Source organism: Plectropomus leopardus, chromosome 16 (assembly GCF_026936395.1).
Source record: "Plectropomus leopardus strain MGB_pleo_1.0 chromosome 16, ASM2693639v1, whole genome shotgun sequence".
Lineage (NCBI taxonomy): Eukaryota > Metazoa > Chordata > Actinopteri > Perciformes > Serranidae > Plectropomus > Plectropomus leopardus.
Genome location: NC_142191.1, coordinates 24,495,812 through 24,523,685, shown reverse-complemented (window position 1 = coordinate 24,523,685; position 27,874 = coordinate 24,495,812). Strand labels below are relative to the sequence as shown.

At 37.7% G+C, this 27,874-nt stretch overlaps 3 protein-coding genes and 1 pseudogene across 5 annotated transcripts; 3 read left to right on the top strand and 1 right to left on the bottom strand.

Annotated features, from left to right (window-relative positions):
* Window positions 1-119: 119 nt before the first annotated feature.
* On the bottom strand, window positions 120-10,109 carry crip2l (cysteine-rich protein 2-like). The gene is made up of 8 exons (XM_042503300.2): window positions 9,886-10,109; window positions 5,570-5,664; window positions 3,743-3,800; window positions 3,297-3,428; window positions 2,884-2,952; window positions 2,638-2,732; window positions 2,469-2,526; window positions 120-712 (listed from the first exon to the last, which is right to left on the bottom strand). Exons 1-8 carry the CDS (start codon window positions 9,926-9,928, stop codon window positions 648-650), a joined length of 615 nt encoding a protein of 204 aa, XP_042359234.1. The 5' UTR covers window positions 9,929-10,109; the 3' UTR covers window positions 120-647.
* Window positions 10,110-15,099: 4,990 nt separating this feature from the next.
* Window positions 15,100-18,858, top strand: LOC121955281 (uncharacterized). 3 transcript variants are annotated; one of them, XM_042503155.2, is made up of 7 exons: window positions 15,107-15,281; window positions 15,443-15,748; window positions 15,859-16,119; window positions 16,228-16,254; window positions 16,504-16,590; window positions 16,677-16,705; window positions 18,173-18,858. In XM_042503155.2, the coding sequence occupies exons 1-7, from the start codon at window positions 15,230-15,232 to the stop codon at window positions 18,248-18,250; spliced, it is 840 nt and encodes a 279-aa protein (XP_042359089.2). In that variant the 5' UTR covers window positions 15,107-15,229; the 3' UTR covers window positions 18,251-18,858. The 3 variants fall into 3 exon arrangements, with proteins under 3 accessions (XP_042359088.2, XP_042359089.2, XP_042359090.2); XM_042503154.2 differs by having other exon boundaries at window positions 15,100-15,281; window positions 15,859-16,254; XM_042503156.2 differs by having other exon boundaries at window positions 15,221-15,281; window positions 15,558-15,748; window positions 15,859-16,254.
* Window positions 18,859-20,439: 1,581 nt separating this feature from the next.
* On the top strand, window positions 20,440-23,424 carry LOC121955282 (uncharacterized). The gene is made up of 6 exons (XM_042503157.2): window positions 20,440-20,824; window positions 20,958-21,284; window positions 21,414-21,692; window positions 22,374-22,475; window positions 22,565-22,593; window positions 22,897-23,424. Exons 1-6 carry the CDS (start codon window positions 20,761-20,763, stop codon window positions 22,966-22,968), a joined length of 873 nt encoding a protein of 290 aa, XP_042359091.2. The 5' UTR covers window positions 20,440-20,760; the 3' UTR covers window positions 22,969-23,424.
* A 3,200-nt stretch (window positions 23,425-26,624) lies between these two features.
* On the top strand, window positions 26,625-27,856 carry LOC148186900 (uncharacterized; annotated as a pseudogene).
* Window positions 27,857-27,874: the final 18 nt, after the last annotated feature.

Genomic DNA, 27,874 nt, shown 5'->3' with positions numbered 1-27,874 from the left:
TTTTAGTTGCAGCCCTAAAGACTTTTTGTTTATGGTGTGCTCTGTTTTGCTAAATACCTTGTGAGTATTGTTGCTTACTTATAATAAATAAACAAATATCCACAGACTCTGAACAAAGGTTGGGTATCACACAGTTTTACTGTAGAAAATGTGATGCACAATTGAAAACGTTTTGTTCCTAACAGACCCCAAACTCACCTTCATAACATTCAGTAAAATTCACGTCTGTGTGTGTACAGCTACATCTACACTCATCCCTCTTTTTAGAACCAGGATGAACCTGTTCTACAAAAACACTGACAATAAATAGGAGGGCTGGTAAGTTCCATACAGTACATCTTGTAAGTGCACAAAAGTCTGATAAACTAGCAATCATGAGTGACGCAGGCGCTTCTATCCACTACATAATTATTTGGCAAAGAGAACCAAGAAACTTAAAGGCAAATCTGAAACTCACATGGGAGGACATGTTAAAGGTTCGTATTGGTACAAAAAATAGATATATAAACAATATACAAATACAACAGAAACATCTAAATATCCATCCCTGTGATCGCGGTACATATCATCCGTCACCATGACTATAGAAGGCAAATCAGAGACAATTTAGGGTCCTGGAGGTCCTGGAGGCCCTGGAGCATCAGGGCTCAGGGCTGTGCCTCAGCTTCAGGCTCATCGTAGATGTAGCTGCCAACACCTCCAGTGTTTACACCTGAGAGAGGGCAAATAGACAGCTTTTACCGTTAAAGGGCCAGTTCAACAACAACAAAATTTCCTGTTACAATAATTTTGGAATAGCTTCCTCTGAAAATTCTGCCAACACTATAAAATAAATATACACTGTTCAGCACTTTTCACTGGGACTACTTTCTTCAGTTGAAATATTCCCAATAAAAGCTGTGGCAAAGAGTAATGTACAGGAGAGCCTAACTGATAATCCTCTGGCTTTATTTGGGTGGCGTGAGAGTGAGAGACAGAGCCTGTTAGAAGAATATCAAAGGTCCATGTGAAGTATTAGTGGCATCTAGTGGTGAGGTTGCAAATTGTAATACTCTGGTGTGCCAAGCATGAAGGAGAACTATGGTGGTGTTATATAGAGCTGGTGTTTGGTTTGTCTGCTCTGGGCTACTGTAGAAACAACATTGTGGACTGCATGTGAGATGACCCTCTCTGTATGCACATATAAATGGCTCATTCTAAACTAACAAAAACACAACAGTTCTTACTTTCAGGTGATTATAAATTGATGAAAAAATATAATATATATATAATATATCATTCTGCCAAAATATTCCAATTAATCCTATATACCGGACCTTGAAATCAAGAGCACTACTTGTTTATTTTCCCTCCATGGCACCTCTGGGGCTCCATACATCTGTATTTCCCCGTTTTCTTCTTCTAAAGCCACTTTCCCGCTTGCTTGCTAAGGAGAATCCCACAGCACCCACCACAGGGCATGTAGCACATATGAATTGTAAATTGTGAACAGAGCCTATATAATCGCAAAGGAGACTGCATCAGTCATTCCCTTTGAAAAAACAGCCACAGTTTTGTGAAATGGAAATCTGCTAATGAACAAGTTAACTTTGAATGGTTATATAGGATTATACACAGGATTATATTTTTGCAGCTATGGCATAAGCAAGAGCAGTAAGGTCATAATAGATTTCTTCTCTTTTCAAGTCCACAAAAATATTTCATTTGGTTTCATCCACCAAGGTTTGATGCAACCGATACAATTGTCTCTGATAAATATTTGTGGATCTAAAATGACTCTCTGCGTGCTGTTGTTTGGGGACTTGGAGAGTTTTTGAAGCAATGTCTTGATAGCACATTTGGCACTTCATATTCAAGGAATGTTTCGCCATTATTCAACCTCACTGTTCTCTACAGAGTTTACGATTGTGGAATGGAAGCGCAGACTTGTCTTGCCTTTCAGCTGGCTGCAGAGATATTAAGAGCGTCAAGTCAATGTCTGTGTAAAAGGGACAGCCGGCAGGATGGGGCCTTGAATGGGACAAGTGTGACATTTTGTCGGGTTGTGTGTATGACCAAGGTGGTAGTTGGTGGCTAACTCAAAGAAGAAGAGAAATTCCCCCAAATTTGGGAGACAATAAGGCCAGGGATCAGCTGCCATATAACAGATGTTAAATGATAGTTATTGCCATGTTATGTCTTTGTTTTTGTTTTGAAAGTGCTGCTAATGTGTACGTGTCACACTAGAGACAGACGCTTTTGTGTTACCCGTTACGGCTCTTTTAATTCCACGATGCTGACATGCTATCTAAAATGACACACTAGGGCATCATGATGCTGTTGTTGTTTAGTTCTGTGTAAAAAATGAAAAAGGTGGTATAAAGTAGAGACTTTGGAGCGGCCCTGTTGTGTGATTTCTGTGTAAAAACAGCTAATGTGAGTCTCTCTAGACACCAGCCTGCTGCTGCCCAGTGTTTCTGCCTTCATACCTTTGGGCCCAAACAGCACCGCGTAGCACGGTTTGTGGCAGTATGGTTGTCCATCATGCTGCAACAGAAAAGAACAGAAAGAAAGAGTTTTTATATTATGAAAAACAACAAAAATCATCAGAAATATCAGGACACATCCAGTGTTATGAATGTGTTTTGTGTCTTTCACCTCTGCGTGGCTGCCAGGAGCCAGAGTCTTACTGCATCTCTCACAGCGCAGACAGGGCCGGTGCCAGTTCTTCCCAAGAGAGGACACCTTCTCAGCTATAAACACACACACACACACACACACACACACACACACACACCACCATGGAGATAGTCACCATGGAAACCAGTCACCGTTAGACAGACAAATTCCAACACTCGCATAGTACATACAAACTGTGAGATATGAAGTAACCTATCTGCTTACCGAAATAAACTGTCTTGTTACATCTGGGGCAGATGTTGGGCCCCCCAGAGAAAGATGAGAAGCTTGCAGCTGAAAAAAGACACATTGAACTGGAGTTATGTGTATTTCTCCCAACACACGCATGATCTCTGTTATCACCCTTTTTGCTATTTTCATATTGCTGTTTTTTTACACATCTTTTTGAAACATCTTCATCTGCATCAGTCCTTTGCCAGTTTTTGTCGTTCAGTTAAATTTTTACTTATTCTTCAAAATCTAACACCAATATCTTTATATGTCAATCATCAATGCAACTAAAGTGACATGAACTAAACCTCCTAAAACCTCCAGAGAGGATACTCTTGGAGCAGACGTTGACTTTTTTTGACGTTGACATATGACGGATTTTCTGTTTTGCTCCACATATTTCTCACCCTTTACTGGTCCCCGTGCGTGGGCTTTTTTCTCCTCCTCTGGTTTGGCATCTGTTTCCATGGAAACGGCAGCAGGGGCTTCGTTGACAGGAGCGTCATACACATAGGAGCCAGCTCCGCCGATGTTCACCCCTAAAACACACGCAAACATTAATTTTTTTAAATCTGAGCAAATTGGATTAATTTCTTTCAAAAAAATGGGAATGAGCAAAGAGCAAAAATTAACAAAAAATAATCTGTAACATTATTTAAAATGTTATTATTTAGTTATAGTAATTTTCATCAATGTTTTTATCATTTCCCCCAGATTTTGTTCATTTTAGTTTTTAAATATTTTTATAAATCTACTCATATCTTGCAATTTTTGAAAAAGATATCAAACCAATTTGTTTAGGATTCAAAGGTTTAAATACTTTTAAATACATAAACATCAGGTGAGACATCACCTTTTGGTCCAAAGAGGGTGGCGTAGCACGGCTTGTGGCAATAAGGCGTCCCATCATGCTGCAAAATACAAGAGGGAGGGTGGTTGGGGGGGTGAGCAGAGCCATCCAAGCCCAGTTTCTCACTGTTCTCAACCAGAGTGAAAAGATTTAGTTTTATAATTTTTGTATTAAACCTGTTTGGATTCACATTATATCAAATAACAAACGAAGCAAGACTTATTCACAGACATTTTTAAGACACGTCTGCTCTCTGTTATTTTCTCTGTTCACAGTAATTTAAAAAGTACTATGACTACAGATCTAAATATGAGAATCAGTCCCTTTTATGGTCTGTTTATCCTCATTGTTTTTTTTGTCTCTCTGTAAAAGCCAGTTCCTCAGTAAATGACACACTGTGCTCTTTTTGATAACTGTGTTGTTTCACATAAATAGAGACTAATGTGTCTTTTTCAGGAAAATGTCTTGTCCTTTAGCTTGACTTTTATGAATGACCCCTTTCAGTGATATAATAAACAACATGGCAGGCTTCATCTGAACTAATGAGCCCTTTTTCTGTCAGGCATTGATGTTCTTTCAGTTAATGCTCTCTAATGGATTTTCACAGACATGCCAGGATCATTAAGGGTCATACACACCGGAGATGTTTTAGCCGTGGTTTTCAGTCTAACATTCAGCTCCTTTTTTTTCTTTTTTTAAATCAACCCAGGCTCTTATTTCACTCACTTTAGATGTGTTCACAAATCTTAAAGTGACTGCAGAGAATCAGCACTGTCACTGACTAAATCAGTAGTTTTTAGCAGTGCTGACTGAGAACACCTTTGTCAGCTCAGCTGTGCTTCTCAGTACTTTACTTTCTCTTTAAAAGCTAATTAAAAAGCCATAAATGCCACAGAACAATTAGAGTTCTGAATAATAGACAGTTAAGTTATTAAAGAGGAACTATGCCCATTTTCAAAATTCATACATGTTATTCCTATGGTCTAAGACACTCAAAAAATCTTGGTTAACATGAACAACTCTCTCCAAAATAAAAAAAAGAGTGGTAAAACTCAAATTTGAGATGTCATAAGTATAAAGTCTGGAAGTGCTCCATTGATGATGAGCTCATGAATGAGGTGGGGTTTATAAACTACTCTCCAGCCAGCCACTAGGGGGCAATCAAAGATGACGCAGCCTTTATATGTTATGTTGTCACAAGTTTGAGACTTACTTATCTGGTCTCTGGCTTTGAGAGTTCACAAATATTGATTTGAACTTTCTGAGGCCATGAAATATCACATTTGAATTCCTAATTTAGGTGGTGTTTGCGATTAATGCTAACATACAGCACAGTACCTTAAAGTATAACTGATAAAAGGACAGTCAGGGTCAGCTTTGGTTTCCATTATGTTATATTTCTGTGTACAAACTACACCAATGAAAGAGCTGCTCCTATGATATGCATTCAGTGTGAACACATCCTTTGACTAAATCACTTTGATCACTTTTTGACCTTTGACCACAGTGAATGTTGTCCTCTCTTTTATAAAAGGCCGAATAAAGTCATATCTCTTCAAACCAATGTATTTGAAACAGCTACAGCAAGTAGTTTAACTGTTTAGCTGATCTTTGCTTCATGATCAGTCAAAAGTCCAAAGAAGTTTATCCATGTAAAATAAAAGCACTTAAAAATGGCAATACTGGGTCACTACTTGTTAATGATGTCACAAAAAAATAAAGTATTCGCTTTAAACATATTGTATTTATACTCTAAATTAAAGCATTATCTTAAAATATGCCCTACAGACGTCTCCAGTCCTTTTGTCCAGTCTTTTCATTTCCTCTTACCTCAGCGTGGCCTCCTGGATTCAACGTCTTGTTGCAGCGCTCACATTTCAGACAGAACTTGTGCCAGTCTTTTCCTAAAGATGACACTTTCTCCGCTGCAGAAAAAGAGACAAGGAACCTGCGTCATAAAACTACAACATTATATGCTCATATTTAAAATGGTTATGGGACATTAACCCAGTCTATGGTTGAGCTCTTCAACTATTGCCTGCACACAGTTCTCAACCTGATGACTGACCTGGCAGTTCGCAGCTAACAGTACTAACTCCATAAACAGTGCCTAAAACAGAAACAGTGCTGACAGCTAACAGTGTTAACCAGAGGGGATCACTGGATAGTGAGCACTAGGTTCCTGAGACGACGCCTCCCCATATCAGCTGTAATAGCCACATCAGCACAGTGCAGATTGGTGGCGATAAACTAACCCTTGGGAAGCACACATAGGAAATCACTGATATGCACGCGCTGCTGAACGATCTACAACAACACAGAACAGAGAAGTTGCAGTTGCAACAAAACACAGAGCTATTGTGAATTCATTTTCTGCTCAGGAAGCCAATACTCCACTATGTCTTTACATAGCAAATAACTGTTTGCTGCTACATTAATGTTCTGAATGTGGTATCCAATTGAAGCAGTGTTTTGAAGCTGCAGACCCCCAGGTCTTACTGTGCTTAAGTACAGTTTTGTGGTACTTTACTGGAGTATTTCATTTTCTGCTACTTCACATTTCTACTCCAATACAATTCAAATATTGTCTTTTTTACGCCACTACATAAAATAGGGGAAAAAAAGTATATTTATAGATTAAAATAACCAAGCAGAATAAAAAGTCAATGTAAAATGTAGCTCCACCTTCACTAGCTGCAGCATTAAAGTGATGGACACATCAATTCATAACGAGTATAATCTAGTATTTTAATAGACATTATTCTGAAATATGACATTCTGCACATTCAGTACTTTTGGTTCTTTAAGTGAAGTTTGATGCTAATACTTTTGTACTTTTAAAAAGGACAAAAGGACGGACGGAGGAACAGAGAGGGTCGCTGAGAGTCCCAGAATATCCCAGCAGACACACAGAGGTCCTGATACAACGTGACACTTCCTGTTTAGACTCACTGGTCAGCCTGTCACTGAGATATGTGACATTAAGTCACCTTGGCACAAAGCGAGCACTTTGCATTGAGGACATGTGTGTGCGTAACAAGTGTACAGTCGTGTGTTGTTATCATGCCAGAACCTATAACCTGTAAGAATTACAGAATCTGCTGGCCAAATAACATTAACCTACTGGAATTTCTGAAAGAACGATGTTTCTTTACTTTCTCATAAACTACATAAACTACATTTTCACTTTCCCTTCACCACCTTGTTCTACATTCATTTATTTTCTTAAAATATTTTTAAACACTTTTCCTTTTTTTCATCTGTCTTGTATCAATGAAATGCACCTGTGTGGAAATATTTTTTTTTAAATATAAATTGTGGGTGGATACTGACAACTTTGAAGCTCAGAATCCCTTAATAGACCAAATGCATGAGCTTTAAATGTGTCAAATGCCTCTCCGCCACAATAAATTCCCTGTGCAGCTACAAAACAACTACCGCCAGAGGTATTATATTTCTTGGAAATTTACTGCAGAGTTTCAAGGCGGATGAGAGAGAAGCATGTTTGGTTGAGCCTGCAGGGCGGGGTTCTGCTGCTGTTCTCCAGAGCAATGAAGATGAAAGAACAAAAAGAAAATTGATCCTTGTGAGCCACGAGCAACCAATAAATTATTTACAAAGCCATGTGGTGTTGCTCCAAACTGAATAGAATATGGACTCTAAACTTGCCAATGAGCAAGATGATATCACCTTTTTTCTCATGTAAAACTGCGAAATAACACAGCCAACATTCCCTTGAGAAAGGTCATTGAAAAGGTGGACTTAAATGTAAAGATGGTGATTTGTCATATGCTGACAGTTTAGACTGATGACTGCAAGGACTGTTAAACAGCTCTCTGTAATCTTATCCAGATAGTGAACCAATTATAGCCCAGTCTGGGCTGCGTCACCAGTTAGACTCTGGGAGTCACCATTTGAGGCATTTTTAGACTTTTTTGAGAGAAACTGTCACATTCTTTTCACATCAAAACTGGTAAAAAAAGAAAACAGAGGCACACTGAGGCAGAGCAGAACAGACTCCAGATAATTATAGTAGGAGGATTATTACATCAGGATGTTTGCTGTTCTGGTGGGAATTGACAGTAACATTCAGCTTCCTGTATGTCTGTAAATTCATAACTGAGGTTTTGCTGCAGTACTATCATATTTCTGTTAGGACTATTTTATCCTCTGGTTTTTGTATTATCCTTTTGTTTTTAGTCTGTTCAACTTATAACTTGGTAGAGTTGTGCCTGTGTACTGGTTGTAGGGTAGTATACCATGGTATGAAAATTGAGTTATGTCATGCACAGTTGCTTATCTATGGTATTGAAAAAAAATGCAACTGAACGGAGAATCTCACTTCTACTTTATGTATTTTTAAAAGGCTTTTAAGACAACTAACTCAAGTTTAGATTATGATCAAATGTTTGTTCAACCCCCCAAAAAACTTTTGTTCTAATTCCTTTTAGGGTCACTGTAACTGACAATGATAATAACGAAAAAATGTGTAATACTGTGTATCATGATGAAACCATAATATTTTCTGAGATGATAATCGTAATATAAAGATACTGTTGCACCCTAACTGGCTGCACTATATACCAGGCCACAGTATACTGGGGTCATAGCTTGCTATGCTAAATTAGCTGATCAGCTTTTAACACACTTCCACATATGAGTAGCGCACCTGGGAAAGAGTGTGGGTTTGAACCTTATTTAAAGATAGGCCACATGACAGCTCCCAGAAAGTGAAGCCAAAACGTCCTGATGGCCCCCTGGTGGCCGGCTGCAGTGTAAACCCCGGCTACCCTATGTTAGTGAATGGGTAATGAGTCGAAATTAAAAACTTAAAAATAACGCCATATAAATATTTTCCAAGGATAGTTTCTAGCATTTGAGGCAGTTCTCATCACCCTGATGTATCTTCAAGTGTTCGTTTTTCTGATAGGACTGATTTTAATAACTTAGTTGACGCAAATAAAAATTGGATTTGATCGACAGCTGTGTGTGCAAATTGGTGTATGTTCAATGTTGCAACTTGTGATTGGTCAGACAGCAGAAACCCAAAACTCATCACCAGCTCAAGATGGTCATAGCTATATCCAGGATATTTTGGCTTCATTTTTATACAGTGGGAGGAAGTAGAGCTTTATACGCAGTCTATTGTTTGAATTTAGCTTGTGCATTGCACTGAATTGCCTTGGTGCGCTAGTCTTCCATCCACACGACTGTTTATGCCCTAACAGTAAAGTTTTTTAAAAGATGCATGTTTGGGAAGCACTGAGCACTCGACTGGACATATAAGACTTGATTATGTTATTGTTATGTGAGAGTTTGTAAGCGAATGTTTTCATATAGTTTTGCTGTTGTTACATGTGCCCCCTTTGACTCCAATTCATGAAAAATTTTCTGTTTAAGGATTCGTTCACCCTGGAGGCATGTGAGTAAAACAAAATTTACTTGATATACAAACGTTCACGTTGTGGAGAAAGTATTCTTTTAACATAACAATGTAGAAAAGGCATTTTTATCCATATTGCACCACACTACTCAACAGTAACCTTAATGTCAACAAAATATTTTGCAACATTAAGTCTGAAATACTTAAAAACATGCAGTATGTTTTATGGAGAATAATAAAAAAATAATTGGACTCAATGGGCTAACTTTTTACCATGTGATTCGGAGAATTTCAGAAAATGATGTGTGTTATCACTATATTAATGTTATGGCCATATTACTAAGCCCTTTCTGAAATTTAAAAAATGTATTGAATGATATTGTTTTTTTTTCTTTTCTTTTTTTAAACAAAGTGGTGAAGTCATGAATTAAGGAAATATTTTGTACAATATTCCCGGATGCCTCTTTGAAGAGTTTTTTTTTAATGGCATTACATTATATTCTTACATTATTATAATCATTAAATAACTCTACAGAATGAAAAACCTCTTTTTTGTCAATGAATACACGTCACCTCAGGTCTTCTATGATCTCTGTAGCTGCTGACAAATAATACGTCTAGTCATTAAACAAATGTTAAGCTAACAATACACTAAGAAATAAAGAATATCTTTTCATGATGATAACACTCCCAGCCAGCAGTCAAAGCCTCCTCTTATGACAATAACCTCGACGTTGGGCGGTCACAGCAATCATGCACTCACCGAAATACACCGTCTTGTCGCATTTTGGACATTTTGACGCCATGTTCCGTGTGGACAAAGAGATGGAGTAGTTCTCAGTCGGTGATCTGTCTGACTATCTGTCTCCTGTCTGTGTGTCTGCAGTCTGTCTGCTGCTCCAGCGGCAGGAGACACACCTCAGAGGATGGTGGCGGTGATGGGGATGATGCGAGAGTCCGACGCTCACATCCTCCCTTAGATTTTCCTGTCAAATTTTCATTACCCCGCCCACAGGATGACATCATGCAGTTATCATATGCTGTTGCACATAGTATAGGCCTATAAAATGGTACATTTATGTACAAAAAAATGTAATTCTCTGTTATTGCAATTGTCTTCATTGGTATTCATATTGGTATATTGATTTATTTCATTTATTGTTTATTTAAAAGGGACATATATAAATGCACATCAGTATAAAATACAAATGCTGGGTTAACAGGACTGAAAACTTACAACTCTAGTCCATTGGTAGGTAACAGACAATAGAAAGACAGAAAGAAAGAAAGAAAGAAAGAAAGAAAGAAAGAAAGAAAGAAAGAAAACAAAACAAAAATCCATACAGAGGACAAAAGTGCCGGAACTATAGCAATGTAAACTTTATGGTATATAGTGCATGGTACAAAGTGCCTCGTCTATTGCAAAGGGCAGAATTAAACACATGTTGGTTGTGCACATAAATCACATACAGTATCATATACACATATCATATCATAGATAAAAAGACAAGGACCTATATTGGAGATATTTACTATTTTTTAATCGCCTATGACACTAAAACCCTGAATATAAAGCTGAGAGGAACTGCAGGGTAATTCACTGTGGGTTTATTATACTACAAACACAACAAACCTTCACGCCCTATTGACATTCGATCAGTTGTTATAAAAATATGGATTATAGCTGTTGCTGCTTTAAATGGCAAAATGTCACATCGATCTGCTGAGCCATCTTAGGTCAAGAGCAAGAAATGCCAACAGCTATAGTGGATGTATAATGATGAAAATGGATTGTCCCAGGAGAAGAATTGCTAATGGTTTTGGTGCCACTTCAACTTTTATTTAACAAGTCAGCAATTCTTTTTGTAGTCGAAAATTGAAATAAAATCAAAATCTGGTTGGCAGAAAAAATAAAATCTATGATTCAAACATACCATATTTTTGTAGGTTAAAGAAGGGACTTTCTGATGCCATCAGTCCTCGTATGGAGCCTTCCTGGAATACAGAGGGCCAATATCAATGGATGTTTCTACACATTTGTAAAACTTAATTTTAAATGTGTTTTCCCGTCTGCAGCTATGCATCATTGCAAGTGCCTCTATTTTGGAAATGTGAATAATCCTACATCCTAGCAATGTGTGCTCCCCTGCATTCATCAGTGTCACCCTTCAGCTCTGTTTGTGTCGTCCGTGTGGTTGTTAGGTTACGCTGTCGGTCAGCACAGCTCTTCACAGGGAATGTTAAGTGAAGCTCTGCAGCTCCCAGGAGACCTGCTCTGTACATTCTTGGCACAGAGATACAAGAGGCACTCAAATAAGGCGGCCTTTTGTGTATGGTGAAGTATAAGTATACATAAAAATTCAAAAATACATTTTTTCTCTTTTTGAGGCTAGAAATTGGCCACTCAAGTGTTAGTCTAAATGTTAATAAGTGCAATGAATGACCACATTTTCCATTTCTCGTTTCTAAATATTTGACTTGACTCTACAATGACAGATCCCCAAATCCTGCAGTGAGGCAAAACAGATTGTGATAAATTTAAATAGTGAATCTCCCAAACCCAGGGCCACATTGAAACATCATTGCCCCACATAGCATAAAATTTAGATAGAAATAACAACATTAAAGTAACAGTTTAACAGTTTTGGGAAATACCAGTTGCCAGGCAAACAGTTGTTTCTGGTCCTCACCAATAAACAGTCTGGCACATCACACCTGTCTTGGTTTTTGCATGGATCAATTAAATTTTAGATTCTGATTTAAGTGCCAATGTGTGGAATTAGATGTGAAGCTAGGTTTTTCCCTCTGTGGCCAGTCTTTGTGCTAAACTAAGCTAACCGGCTGCTGGCTGCAAAGGCGGATGATGAGCCAACAGGCCCCTGGGCACCAGTATGCAAAAGGCCTTACCACCTCTCTTACAGATTTTGTTATGTGGTAATTTTACTTCTCTTTGTGGTTAATAAGTGTAACTTTGTAGTCACTGTGTATCTCTTTATGGTTGCTTAGTGTCTTTCTCATCAGTTTGTGTCTCTTGGAGTTGTTTTGTCTCAGTGGTGATTTTATATTTTGTCTCTTTATGGTTGTTATGTATCATTTTGTAGTCATTCAGTGCTTCTTTGCGGTTGTTTAGCGTCTCTATATGGTTATTGTGTGTCTCTTTGAAGTCATTCATTTTCTCTTTGTGGTTGTTTAGCGTCCCTTTATGGTTATTGTGTGTCTCTTTTTAGTAATTTATTGTCTCTTTGTGGTTGTTTAGCATCTCTTTATGGTTATTGTCTGTATCTTTGAAGTCATTTATTGTCTCTTTGTGGTTGTTTAGTGTCTTTTTGTGTTTTTTTAGTGGTTTTGTGGTTGTTTCTTGTCTCTTTGTAGTTGTTTTGTGTCTCCTCTTGGTTGTTTAGTGTCTGTTTGTAGTTGGACCATACTAGCATACCATTTGGTACATGAAAACAGTATGTTTTAGAGCTGAGGTTGGTACAGGTTAACATAATTACAGGTCCACAATGGGCAAAGAAGTGATTATAGCTCAGTGCGTCTGATAAGACATGCAAAGTGAAACAAAGTAAACGACCACACATAATGAGTATTTAGTGCTCAGTATGCAATTTGGACGTAGCAAACATTTCATGCAACACTGTAAATAAATAGCGTCAAGATCAGTTAACAGTGTAGGTGTTGTCTTAGGGTCCCTATACCATTTCAGTTTGAAATGTCCTGAAGGGTAACCTACATCATAAAAAAATAGTTTTCACTTAATTTAATTACTGCATGCTAATAGTCACTGGTTGAACCAACCAACCGACTGGTTGAGGGTGGCTGAGAGGGTCTTGGACTGTGCGGCCATTGCTGAACTGGAGACTGGAGAAATTTGTTGTAAACAAGACTCTGAGGTGGGTGTAATGAGAGGTTAAGCAATGGATTTGTGCCAGTAAGACTTTACTTCCTACTAAGTCTCCTAGGCCAACAAGTGCATGCTGTATTTTAAAATGAAATAAACACACATAAACAGATTGAGCAAAGATGGAAAGAGTGGCAATTCTTTTTCCACATTTAGTGCACTTGGTCCTGAGCCAGCGAGGGCCTGGGAATGCACTAATCTTAAAATAAACATATCCAGATTGTGTCTCTATGTAATTTTGGCACAGGCATCAACTGTGACTGGATGTATTGGGCTGTAGGGGGGTTTACTCCCAAACTGGTTCTGTCTCATATCTGTTTTTTTATCCCTTCACATTTATTTGTCTTGTTAGAGTTTTGTGTTCAACGACAGCTCTTTCTCTTTACTCAAAGGATAAGTCTAGAAATATTCTACATAACAGCCAAAATCACATGTATCTATGCAACCAATAATGAATATGTCTACATATCCAAAGCCTGCTCTTATTCCTCTGTACCTGGGAGCTCCAGTGTTGTCCAAACACTATTAAAAACACATCAGTGAGCCATGCTGATGCACTGGGTGATATTTTCCTCAATTGCCATAACACAACCATGTGTCTTATAATAATTATAAAAAACTAAATTGCATCACATGTGTTCTGAAAGAGACGTAATGCCAACAGGATTTTGAGACAAAGTAGTATTTATCCTCAGGGGAAGTTGAAAACAGTTGTTCCTATAGTGTCGGACTGACTGAACGACACTGCCAACACTGGAGCAAACTCAACAATGTCGGATGAATTGCCGTGACATTTCGTGCAGACATTTATTGTCTCCAGAGGATAAATCCTACTAATCTTGGTCAGCCCTTGAATTATATTTTTAAGACACCAGCAGCTGAAAATTACAGAGCCACTATTGCATGGCTGCAGTCAGTAGTTTTGTAAAAAATTCTAAGAACAATTTTTTTTAAAACTTAGAGTCCAACAGATATAACAACAACAGCAACAACAACAAGAGCAACAAAAAAATAAGCAGTAAAAACTAGAACATTCTGTCTTTGAGACTTGAGACAACTGCCTACTACTTTATCCAATATTTAGAAGATTTTTTTTTCTTATTTTGCCTTTATTTGGTAACGTAGAGTGATAGGAATCACCGGGGGAATAGGGTGGCATCAGTTTGTAATGCGGCAAGATGGAAGTTTTCACAGTGTTATGATACACTGCTGGATGCCGTCTGATTGAATGCCGCCAGTAACGGCATAATATAAAGAGCTGGAAAGTCCTTATAGGGTGGACAGGAGGCGTGGTAGATGGTTCCAGCGCAACCCCTGGTGTTTATTTCCTGTATAAATGTAGAGCCAAACCCTGATGTTTTTTCTCAGCCTAACCACAGGCCTTTGTTGCCTGAACCTGGCAATTTGCTTTTGTCAGGTTCAGGCGTCCCAGAATGTAAACAACAGGCACAGAGCGTAATATGAAGACGTGGAAGTCCACTGGAAAAGCAATAAAATGTGACGATTTGGGATGAGAATACATGCTCAGTCACACAAGAAAAGTAATCAAAATGTAATAAATTACATTACTTTGAAAAAGTATGAAAAAAGTTACATTACTTGTTAGAATTTTAACAGCTTAACTGATATGTAACATATTACATTTAAAAAGTAACCGTATTATCACTGCCATTAGGCCACCAGTACACCCCTTTCTCAAATATTTGATCTGTTAAACATCTGAACTTAAATTATTATAACACTGAAATATCCTATCCTATCCTTTCTAAAATAGGAACTATTTTAAGTCCCAAAAGCATAATAAATGAGAGGTGGACAAAAAGGGAAACAACAAGTCTAAAACTATGAATGCACTGGAAGAACTGTAACTTCCTGTACATATTTCAACATGTCATACAGGTTCAGAAGACAAATAACCAAGACATATAAGGTAACTGATATCTCATGCAATGTTGTGTCTTATCAAGTATCATTATCAGTTTGTTCATCTTGGTTCAATGTTACACAAAAGGTGTAATATTTACATGATTTTATAGGTTATGTTAAGTCATTACACACACCATCATGCAAACACATTTCCTCCTTCACTTACAGAAACTTAAATCCAACTTAAGTAATCAGGAAGTGATGCTAACTTTTCGTAAAAAAACAGAAACATTTCTATATAAGGAAACATTAGTTCATGAGACGATGACACAGAGAGAGCAGAATGTCTGGTTTCAGATGGATTCAGATGTTATCTACGCTGCTTCTTTTGACAGGTAAGAAGACAACCAAACATATAATGCAGCAGTTATTACATTTGATTAACTCCTTTTTTTTTTTTTTTGTAATTTAACGCAGTACAGGTTTGTTTGTCCGTGCCTAAATTTCCCACTTCAGATTAAGTCATGTTCTTATTTCTCATTGATTTCCTTTATAGCTATAAATGGACAATACTTGGCCTTCGTTGTCAGAGATGAAGATGATGTCACTTTGCCTTGTGAAAATATGACACAAAATCAGAATGAGTGTGAAAATGTAAACTGGCTCTTCAGTGGTGCAGGAAACACACCATCAGTGGAGCTGGTTCAGCTTGGGCGGATTGGTGAAACCTCTAAATCAGACAGACTGAGTGTTACAGAGAAATGTTCTCTGGATATAAAGAACATCACCGGTGAGGATGTTGGTCGTTACAGCTGCAGACAGCACGGTGATGACGCTCATGTTTATCTGTCTGTTGTTAACAGTGAGTATTTGTATCTGCAAACTGTCATCATAGAACGTTACACTAAAACATTATAATGTGATGAAGTTAATCTTGTTGTCTTTCTCTCAAAATATCTCCATGTTCACCAGTGGAGGAAAGTAAGAGCAATGATAAGGTGACCTTGTCCTGCTCTGTGTCCACGTACGGATGGTGCACACAGAGACTGCAGTGGCTGTTTAGCAGTAAAGATATCAGAGATGTGAAGATGTCACAGTCTTACTGCTCGGCTAGCCTGACCTTTATAGCTTCCCATGACAATGACACATCAAGTTATGGATCGTTCACATGTCAAGCAACCGATATTTTCACTGGAAAAGTGAAGCAGTTCACCTTCAGCGATCAGTCGTCAGGTGAAATGAGCTGTTTAAAATCTATGTTTAAAGGATTATATATTTCTCATATAGTTACTGCAAATGATAAACATAAGGTTCATACCATATATTATTGTATTGGTTCAGGAGAGGATGCAACATCATCACCACAAGGTAGGGAACGAACCCCCCACCCCACCCTCGACAACTAATGTACAATTTATTTTACGTGATGCATTACTGATGGCAGTAGTTTTAGCACCAATAAAGATGGTTTGATTTTTTTAATTTAATTTCTATTTTAAGAATGTATCACCACATTTATTTTTTTAAAATATTGGCCAATTTTCTTCAAGATGCAGGATTTAAAATAGACCAGAAAAAATGTAGCCATTTTTTAAAAAGATTTTATTATCTTTCCAGACTGGTGGAGATTTATCATTGTGTCTGTGGGTATAGCAGGACTGGTAATAACTGTTTTGACGGTCAGAATATGGACTAACATTAAAGGTAAGAACAGTCACAGGTTCAGCTTTTATAAATGTTTTGATTAACCTGCTTTTTCTTGCACTTAATTCAACTCTTTGTCTTTTCAGAGAACAAAACACAGATGGATGCAAAGATGGTGGGTTTCAAAATGAATCATATTTTTTTCTGTTTTGATTTTTGTTTGTTATATTTGCTCACAAATATATGTAATTTTTTACTCAGAAAAAGCAGAATAAGAGAAGAGTTATTTCCCAGCAGCATTTGCACTACCAAACCTGTTCTTTTTTTTTTTTAATTGAACCTGGGTGTTTTTTAAAAGAAACATATCACAACGTTTCCCTGCTGCGTTTCTCAGCTGTGTGTGAGCCACACGACCTGGGTGTGTTTTTTTTTAAGAAGCACATTGTTTCCCAATGGCATTTGTAGCCAACGTAGGTGATTTTAACAACTCTGGGAATTTTTTTTATGGCACATCACAGCATTTCCCAGCTGTGTTTCAGCCACCGAGACTGGACGTTTTTAACCACGACATGATCCTTTCATAACTAGTTGGTTTTTGTGCTTATGTAACGTATCTGTGGTTTTCATAAAAAAACTACATCCACATTTTTTCTGTATTTGTTTTGAAGGTATTTGTCCATAAACTAAAGTAATGAACACATACAAATTTTGACCTTATGGAAATTTCAGGGGATCAGCAGGCTTCTGGGGAACATGAATGTCTGTCAAAAGTTTAATGGCAAATAATGCAATGGTTGTTGAAATATTTCAGTCAGAACCAAAGTGGTGGACTGACCAGTCAACATGTTATAATCTAGCAGCTGTCATTAGGACCCACAATACAGACACAAGAGACAGGTGGTGGTGTAAACGATTTAATGCTCAGTTTGTGGTATTAAAAAAACTGTGGCAACAGGGTCTCTTTTCTTCCAAGTGAGAGGGTCCACAAAAGGGTTCACATCAAATTGGCAAAGACTGGAGAGGAAAGCCAGGATAAAATCAGGCTTGAAATCAGAGTTTATGATCAGCAGGTGTGTAAGGGCTGCAGGTGTGTGAGGAGTTCAGCTGAAGAGCAGAATGTCGGTGAGTCACGCCAAAGACACACACAGACAGGGGGAAACAAATGAATTTTGAATGAATGAAAATAAACAAAAATTGAAATACGAGATAAAATAGGTGGGGATGCAAATAAGACATAAAGCTGAGAATTTAATACTTTTCAATACAATTCCACAAATTACAGCCCCCAAAATCACTGGAGAGTTGAATAAAAACCTCTAAACATTATACAATATTAGGAATTTAAAATGACAAACTTGGGTAAACTAGGGGAAAAATATACTTTAGATGTGTTGTAATGCTGACAAGACACTTCATTAACACTCACACAACACACACACACACACACACACACACACACACACACACACACACACACAAATGTGCACACATGATAGGGTCTACTTTTTTTAGTAGAAAGTGATGAAATAATGAAAGCAACACTGGGTTTTCCTTGAGCATAGCACTAAAAGCCTCAGGCGTTACTAAGAAGCTGCTAACTCACAGAACAGAATCTCAAGTGTGCTGTGCTGTTTTCTCACAGGTGCGCAACGATGAAGACAATGGTAGAGTAATCTATGAAAACCTGGGAGACCTTTATGCCTCAGTCAGACTCCACTGATCAAAAACTGCATTTTCATTGTGCTCTTCCAACGAGTACACACACTTGTTTGCAGCAAACGCTTCATGCACTGCGTGGACAGAGCTCAAACGCTCAGGCTACACATGCAAATGTACACAATGCATGTAAACACAAGCAACACACTGTCGGGTGACAGAGGTGGTGATCCCAGCTTCTCAGCTAAGGAACAAAGCCTAGGCAGGTTTTTTGCTATGAAGTTTTCCTGTGGCCGCGGGAGACCACATGTATTCATGCTTTGATTTCACCTAAGTAAATCAAATACAACAACATGTGGATTGTTTAATTCATCATTTTAGAATTGCTGTTTTATTGACGAGGTTTGCAGAGTAAACGCTTTTCTGTACATGTCAACTTTATATCATTTACTGTACTGAACAGAGAATGTCAACTGAAAAACCAAGCAGCCATTTTTTTCCTTGTTAAATAAATATTTCAGACAATATTTTAATTTTAACACGGAGCTGATTACTTGTTCACCCTATGATACTGGTTTTTAAGCTAGATCCAGACACTGTAATGCAATCCTATGTCTGTTTGTTCACTCAGGCACTGCGATACTGAATAATAAAAATCACTGTTTTACCACATTGCTCGCCTCAATCACTCAGTTAATTTTAAACAATACTTTTCTCTTGTAATCCATGTTTCCATTGCAAATGGCCTACCTGCTAAATTCCATCGTCTGGAATCATCTGTGTATTATGAAGAGGGGATACTTTTGCAGCAGGTTGACTGTGCTGTCTAAAAAAAATGTGCATCCAAATATTACTTTTACCAGAAAAACAGAAGCTCTGTCATATTTACCAAAATTAGTAGTTTCGATCTGAAGTACACACAAATACTAGATAGTGAGCCTTTTTTTAAAAAAGGGGAATGTTTTTTAGAGTCATCGCTGGTCATCCGATGTTACTATATCCTTAAAAATATAACTAGTAATTTTATGCAAGAAAACTCACCGTTCCTGTAACGTGATAGTCCATTGGTGAGATGCAAACGATTAATAGATAATGTGATGCAAAAACAGAGCAATGAGGAAATAACAGTCTTGCCTCTATGATGACTTCAGCTTCCTCCAAATTAGCTTCAACATGCATCTGATGTGTTTCTGATAAACTGAACTGAGTATCGTGACGCCTACAGAGTACAGCGTGTACCCACTCTGAATACAATTAGATGATGATGTCAGAATCAGTCTTGCCACACTCTGCTGGTCGGTCACTTTAGAAAACTAGGATCAGTAGCTGCATGTGTGTAAGTGCATGTGTTTTTGCAGACCATGTGCTCAAACATTATGTGTACCTTTAGTCTTATGTGCGTATGTGCACATTAGCTATTAGATTGATCCATATCACTGCACTGACTGTAAGTTTAAGGTTAAGTTTTTCAATACTTACTGGGTCCGTCTACCTGCACAGGTGAGTACGTACATATGAAGCAGTCACTGCTAATGAGGGCAGGAGCTCTCTGACTGAACACAGGTGTTGGCACTTTTCTTTGTTGTCCTGATTGCTAATGAACTCAAAGAAACGCCTTTAAAGCAGCCAGAACATCATGCCAAGAAAACTTGTAAAGAAATACTTCTCTTGATGAATTTTCTATGCTTAGGGCATTTTTATTTAATATTGCATATGCTACATACAATTTTACAATGTGTTTTGTGGCTCTCTCCCTTTTACAACACACAGAATACAGGGTTGCCTCTGCTAAGCTCACCACTTTTTGCTTTCTCACCACCCTCTGCTCTTTAGGAAAGCAAAGTCGAATTATTACAAATTATTTTCAGAAAAATAAAGTAGATTAGGTGTAGGTAAGTTAAGTCACGTAAATTAGATTTAGGAAATTAAAGTCATGTAGGTTACTTTTGGGATAGTGAAGTCATGTAAATTAGTTCTAGAAAAGTAAAATTATGTAGGTTAGGTGCAGGTAATTAAAATTAAGTAAATTAGTTTTGGTAAAGCAAAGTCACGTAGATTACTTTTATGATAGTAATGTCACGTAGGTTAGTTTTAGGACAGTAAAGTTGTGTAGGTTTGGTAAGATAAAATAATTTACAGACACTTGACCAGAGAAACATGTATACGTATCTTTAATCTTATCTGAGTGCTGTCAAACTTCCTTTGTCAGGAAATGAAAAAAGTCAGTGTCACAAATGCATCATAGGGGCGTATTTGGTAAAATCTCCTCAGCTTCTTTCCAAGCACCTCTTTATCCACATCCTTTATCCAGTTTTGCAGGATCTTTGTGACGCTGCTGTGACCTCTGACTAATTTAATGTTCATTTCTTCTGATATTTCTAATCAAGGAGTTGGGGATCATTCAATGCAGAATGCAGAGACAAAAAGTTGTGATGCTCCACCTACATGAGAAACGGGCAGACTAAGAGGAAGTAGTCGCTTCTTTTCCACAGCTAATAGATATTGCTTTCCTCTACAGGACGTACCATTGTAGCGACTCGGACAGTTTCGACAGCAGAGATAGATTAAAGAAGCATGATGGCTGAATTCAGATGGATTAAAACATCTTTATTGCTCATACTGGTGTTTCAGTTTACAGGTAAGGTAAAATAGCTCATTAGTTGCTATTATAAATATTAGTTTCTCACCAAACTTTTGTTTAATCGAGGCAGACAAATAATTTGTTTGTTTTCCAGAGAGTTGAATAGTTTTCTCTCTCATCTTCCCTGCAGCATCAGTCGGACTGCTTAGTGGCTCTTTGGCCGTCAGAAATGGAGATGATGTCACTTTGCCTTGTGAAAATGTGATAGACGATCAGACTGACTGTGACAGCACTTTATGGGTCTACAGCAAATCAAGAAACACTCTAACAATAGAACTGTTTAAACTTGGGCAAATTGGTAAAAACGTTAAATCAGACAGACTGAGTGTTACAGAGAACTGTTCTCTGGTTATCAAGAAGGTCACTCATGAGGATGCTGGCCATTATGGCTGCATACAGATCAAATCAGGACGACAACAAGGTCAAGACGCTCTGGTTGATCTGTCTGTTATTAACAGTGAGTATTTTTACTGTTTTCAGATCAAACTGTCTTGTTAAAACAATACACTGAAACATCACAATAATTCTGAATACAGTAATGATGGTAATTTTACTCTTTCTCTCACAATATCTCCGTCTTCACCAGTGAGTTACCATGAGGACACTGATGAGGTGACGTTAAAGTGCTCTGTGGCCACATATGAACGATGTACACACACAGTGAAGTGGCTGTTTGAGGGTAAAGAAGTGGATGAAGACAACAAAGGCATAAATACATCACAGTCACCCTGCTCTGCCTCTGTGGCCTTTCAGACTTCCCTCTCCATCTACACATCAAGATATAAGTTATTTACATGTAAAGTGACTGGAGATGACAAAGTGCAGGAGTTTTCCTTCAGATCTCAATCGTCAGGTCAGAAACCAGGTGAGAACAGGCTGAGCTTTTAAAGTCACTTCAAACTAACGAGAAAAAAATAACTAAAGTGTTTGTTCATTTTATGGATTTGAGGTTTTAAAATGACATCAGAACAGTTTGTTGAGCAACAGCAGCAACAGAATCAACAACTACTAAAACAGCAGGTAACATCATAACAGTGTCTTACTTAGTCTCAATCAGTCACATCTCAATCTGACCGCTTACATGCACAGTTAGCGATGAATGATTTCAAGATAGTGACAAAAACATTTTGTCTCTGTTATATGCTGGTTGAGGTTTTCTGTTTGTGTTGCATCGACAGTAAAAGGTTAAATGTTTTGAAAGGCTTCACACAGTGACTGTTAAACATATCAGTATTTTTGAAATATTCTGTACATCTGCACGCATCTAAATAAATGTGCACACAAACCTTTTTAGGAAAAAAAAGGAAGGAATTACTTCAACTACCAATCATGTAGTCAGTGCCAGTGCACAGATAAGTTGTGAGTCAGGGGTTCACATACACTGAGCAAAAATGTATTATGTTTTTAATACAGTTATTTCTCAAATAAATCACTAAAATGAAATAGTTAGCTACATTATATTATTACATTATACATTATACATTATACTACTTTTGTGTTCCTGATAATAACTTTCTTCTCCTACATTATTTTTCTGATCACACAGCTTTTACATGTCAGTCTGCTCTGGACTACATCATGTTGGTGATGCGTGTGGCTGAACTCCTCCTAATAACTGTGATTACTGTCCTTCTCTTCAGAGCTCCATGTGAGAAAAATTCACACAGACATTTGTTCAGACTAATTAACAAACTGTAACTGCAGAGCTGAAATCCTCCTCTGTGGTTTATTTTCCAGGGAACCAGAGCCCACCTGATGACAACACTGTGAGTTGGAAAATAAAAACTGAAGTGAATTGATGTATGAAATAAAAAAAACAAAATGTCTATGAATGATCAGGGACTGTCAGTCAGTGTGAATGATGTTTAAGTTCCCGCTGGCGACTGTTCATGTTACTGCAATGCAAGGACTGTGGATGTCTCACTGTTTCAAACTCAGTAAGAAGCTAAACAATGAAGTGTTCAGGTCCAGCAGCCATTTAAGTAAAAATTAGGTCAGACAGTAACTGAACAGCTGCTGAAGTTGTCAGTGAGAGTGTGTCAGAGTTTTGTTTGTGTTGTGTTTCACAGGTGAAAAATGATGAAAGTGTGGCGAACTATGAAAACGTTGAAGAGCCCTCAGTCTCTGTCAGATTGCACTGATCAACAACAACTTCCATATCAACATCAACATTTCAGCGAAATGGGTCCAATAAGCATTGCATTCATTTGAGTTTAGAGTTTTAGATGACTAATTGAGAAACTGAGTGAGAAATATGCGTGTGTTTTTATGCAGTCATTTTTATGTTATCTAGCTTTGCATAGCTATTCATCTTGTATTTAAAAAGTTTCTTCTTGCATCAGATGCATTTTCTGCAGTATGCTAAATTTTAAATTCATTTAACAGGAAAAAAACATTGACTCGTTTTCTTCCTTCGATTGTCTTATTCACTACCTGTTATTGAAGCTACGGCAGCTTGAGTTCAGTTTTACTTCTACACATGCAGAATTTTAATCTACTTTCCATTTGCATTTCTGTGAATATTTGTTGGGGTTTTAGGTTTCTTTTTTTAATCATATATGATAACAATATACAATAAAGAAATGTTTACCACTTCATCCAAGACTTTGTTTTGGGAGTCCTTCATGTACTTGCACTTGCACTGAAATATGTCTAAATAGAGATATAAAGGAACCCCAAATGACCCAAACGTGCAACTTTCAGCAGTTTTGGATGCACGTGACCAACTACTGTGAGATAATGGTGGAGTCTGTGATTCTAATTCAATACACTTTGTCAGTTTTGCTGGAATTTCTTGAACATTTTATTAATCTTCTGTTATTGTTACAGTCATCCCTGGGACCCGTAACAATGGCAAACCAGGAAACAGAACTGTGACAACTAGTCTCAGTGACCTTAAACCCTCCAGGAGTTTAAGTAGTTTTCAACAGAATTTGATAAACACCTCTTTATACCAATAGCATCTATTCCCATTAGCCACATGTGTTTCTGACATTTATGTGCTCATTATTTTTTAAACCTGCAGGGTTCTGCTGCTGCCCACATCCTCACTAAATCACTTCTCCTTCAGATTAAAACTTTTTTAGCTCTCTCTCTTCTTGTCTCTGCTCAGCTGTCCAATTTTTGTTCTCTTATGTCTTTTAAAAAACCTTCCCTATGTTGGTTTGAACATCTCTATTTGCATTGGGCACTGACATTTGTCTGAATTAAATTATGAAGAAAGTGCCATTGCAAAAGTGTGCATGGTGGATGCACACGACCTCTCACTGTTGCTGTAACTGTCATGATGCTAGGTGTTTGCCTATAGTTTGTTTCTTTTCTTATTCTGAATGTGTCTCTCTACTTTCTACCTTTGTCTATTTTTATGCACCCCTGCTTTGTATCAGTCTCATTAATCCTTCTCTGCTCAGTCTTCCCTGCACACCTGTTCAGCATTAACCCTTGTGTTCCCTACCTCGTTGTCTTGTCAGCCAGTTCCCATGTTTCCCTTCTTTTTCCTGTGCCTGCCTACTCCAGCTGTGACTTGTTTTTGTGGTTAGTTTTCTGTGTACATATACCTGTGTTTGCCCCTTTATCAATTTGTCTGTGTTTGTTGTTGCATTCCCTTGTTAGTTTTTCCTGCCTGTGTCTCCTGGTGAATTGCTTCCCTGCTGTGTTCATTGTGCCATCCTACTTTGTTGTCAATTTAGTCTTGGTACTTCTTTATTTTGAACTCTGGCTTCGCTCCATTTTCAGTTTTGTAGCCTGCCTGTTTTTGATGTATTCTAACCAGATGCATTAAGGTTCTTTTTTTGATTAATCTACCTGCCTACTGTATTGCATTTGGGCCTCATGTTTCATTTCATTTATTTAACCAAAGTTTAACTAGGTGAGCTCTGTTAGGATAAAAAAGTTAAATTAATAATAATAAAAATAAATTAATAAATATACAGTAAACATTAAAACACCTACATACAATGACAAGTACAAACTGATCTATTCACCCTTGTACTTATAAGAGTTCCTGTAAACCCATAACAGTAATTTGACCTCTAATTCATTGTCTTTAAATCATTTTCTCACACCCATCAAACTTCTGTCCATATTGTATTTATCTGATCTGATCTGATCTGTTTATTCTGTATATAATGTAGCATTACTTGAACTCAACACCTGCAATTTATAGTTTACATGTATACCTGCATTGCCTGTAACTGCTGCACATGTTCTTTCTGTATCTTAGCATATTCATATGTACATGTCCTACTGCATCGTCTATAACACACTGCACTTTAGTCATATGCTGAACTTGTACTCTCTGCAGAAACAATAAAGCTGTATCCAATATAAACTGACTTTCTTCAAGTTTTACTGTTTTACTTCTGTTTTACTTCTGCAGCAGCAGATTTGTATCACTTTTATCACTCGGTGTACAGACAAAATGATTTTTGATTGACTTTAATTTAAACTAAATGGACTACAGTATTTGTCAAATGAGGTTTGAGTTTTAATATAACAATAATCTGTGACAATATTGTTTTCTCTGATTATTTCAGTGGCAAAATTATAAAAGTGTTTATATTTGGCTTTTATATTTAATTTTTTTGTTGCTCTCTATCTCAAACACACAGACTGCACTACAAGCTTGCCTCTGCTCATCGGTCCACCTTCTGTTCTCCCTGCTCTCTTTGTAAACGTTCTCTTTGTAATCACTATAGGCACTAAAATTTGTCAAACTAACACATTTTACACATCTCAAATGTCCGACTCGTTGTCTGTGCTTTGCATGTCTCTGTCCCTTCAACTGCATTCCCACCATCTGAGGCACATTGACAGTGACACAATGCAAATGAAAAACACAAGTACACTTCACACAACTTAACCGCCCATGTAGTCATCTGTGTATTCTGCCTATTTTCGAATCTCCAGCCACATTGCTACTTCCTCAAACCTGCTCACATGGAGCAAAAAAACCTCCAAACCACAGGTGAAGTAAGTGATGTCAAACAGACTCAGCCACCACTGTTTGACTGTTTAGCTGAACAGTGGAGCACAAAATGTCTATTTATGTAAAAACATGAATACATCTGCTGTTACGTATTGCAAAAACTTGATATTTGTGAATGAAAGTCCTTTGTCAAATTAAGTGTCTGTTTCAGTGGCCCTCATATTTTTCTGATGTTTATCTGTTTCTCAGCAGAGGGCAAAACCTCCAGACCCGTGCTGCTGTTGTTTCCCACATTCTCACCAAATTATTTCTCCTTTATATCACTAACAGTCTTCACATGTTCAATTTCCTCTATTTTTTTTAACAAGACCTTCTCTGCTGCTACCATTACTGTAAAATCCCTGTAGATAAGAAAATCAGCTAGATGCATCAAATGTTTTTCACTCTTTGACCACAAGAAATTCAGAGAGAATTGCAAGTAGTAACATTGTCAAAATGATGTTTGTATAAATGGGACATTCGTCAGGACAGGATCATGTGTGGCGTGGGTGGGACATTTTGATGACGTGATATGGTTGTGGGAGATTTTAAAAACAGTTTAAAAAGCAGTGGGAGATTTAAAAAGCAGACCAGCAGCCAAAAAAGTCCACAAATTGGGAAAATAATGAGGTGCAGGAGCTCCTAACCCCGTGCAAAGGGCAAGATCAGCTGCCAAAAAACAGGGACGATAAATGATGGTTATTGCCACATTATGTCATTATTATTATTTATAAAGCACTGCAGACCTGTATATTGTATTTCACACTAGAAACAACACAGTTGCGTTACATGTCACATGCATCATGCCGCTTTTGATTTCATGATTCCGACATGCTATCTAAAATTTCACACTGGAGCGGCATGATGCAGTCATTTGGTTCTAAGGCAGTACAAAGAAGGACCTTTGTAGTGACTCAATGGTACAATCTCAGTGTAAAAAGGGATTTTACAACTAGAATCAGTCTGTCCTCTCACTGAGGCACACCTAAGCACCCCTCTCCCTCCCAAAAGCCATAGTTTAGTTTGCACACAGACTGAAGTCAGTTTGAAGTAGTGACTCTCAAAGTATCACAGTGCTGTATTCATTTTAAGAAGCAGTACGTTTGGGACTTTGATAGTACTGCAGGCATAAGATCAAGAGAGGAACATGCTGCCGGATTCAGATGGATTATCATGTCTTCAGTTCTGATGCTGGTGTTTGGGTTTACAGGTAACAATATCACACACTAAATAAAAAAAACGAACTGCATTATTAAGTATTCCTTGAAGTTTTGTTTGCAACATGATGAGTTAAGTGAAATTTTTTTCACTTCTCTCTTTTTCAGTGGCAGAGACTCAGAAATCTTCCTTAGTTGGGCATGATCACTTTGCCTTGTGAAAACGCGATACATGATCAGAATAAGTGTAACAGTACAACTTGGCTTTTCAGTGAATTAACAAACACAGCAGCAGAGGAGCTGATTACACTCAGGCAGATTGGTGAAATCTCTAAAGTGAAATCAGACAGACCGAGTGTTACCGAGAACTGTTCTCTGGCGATAGAAAATGTTACAGATAAAGATGCTGGTCTATATAATTGCAGAATGTTTAACGAATCAGGACACCAACAAGGTCCAGACCTATCAGTGAGTATTTACATCACAATGTTTTCAGCTCAAACCGTCTTGTTGGAAGAGATTGAAACATTACGATGACCATGATTACAGTTAAGAGGTTTATTTTACTTTTGTTGTCTTTCCCTCACAATGTCTCCAGTGAGTGAAGATCAGAACAATGATGAGGTGATGTTAAACTGCTCTGTGTCGACATATGGAGAATGTAGACACACAATGAAGTGGCTGTATGAGGGTGATAAGAATGATTTTCCAGACAGGATGGGATCACAGCATTCCTGCTCAGACATTGGGACAATTACTACATTTCTTCTTAACCAGAAACTGAACTATTACAAGTTATTGAAATTTGAAGTGATTGATGGTTACACTAAAGAAATTCATCTGTTCCCCTTCAGCTCTCCTCAGTCCTCAGGTGAGAAACCAGGTGAGAATATGATGAGCTGTTGAAAATCACTTAAAACTGAA

Coding starts and splice junctions, on each gene's coding strand:
- crip2l (XM_042503300.2), bottom strand. CDS start 9,928: ATGGCGTCAAAATGTCCAAAATGCGACAAGACGGTGTATTTCG. Junction 3,801..5,569: donor ATCCAGGAGGCCACGCTGAG/GTAAGAGGAAAT, acceptor TGTATTTTGCAG/CATGATGGGACGCCTTATTG. Junction 2,527..2,637: donor CTCCTGGCAGCCACGCAGAG/GTGAAAGACACA, acceptor TTTCTGTTGCAG/CATGATGGACAACCATACTG.
- LOC121955281 (XM_042503154.2), top strand. CDS start 15,230: ATGTCTGGTTTCAGATGGATTCAGATGTTATCTACGCTGCTTCTTTTG. Junction 16,255..16,503: donor TGCAACATCATCACCACAAG/GTAGGGAACGAA, acceptor TTATCTTTCCAG/ACTGGTGGAGATTTATCATT. Junction 16,591..16,676: donor AATATGGACTAACATTAAAG/GTAAGAACAGTC, acceptor TTGTCTTTTCAG/AGAACAAAACACAGATGGAT.
- LOC121955282 (XM_042503157.2), top strand. CDS start 20,761: ATGATGGCTGAATTCAGATGGATTAAAACATCTTTATTGCTCATACTG. Junction 21,285..21,413: donor TGATCTGTCTGTTATTAACA/GTGAGTATTTTT, acceptor CGTCTTCACCAG/TGAGTTACCATGAGGACACT. Junction 21,693..22,373: donor ATCGTCAGGTCAGAAACCAG/GTGAGAACAGGC, acceptor CTGATCACACAG/CTTTTACATGTCAGTCTGCT.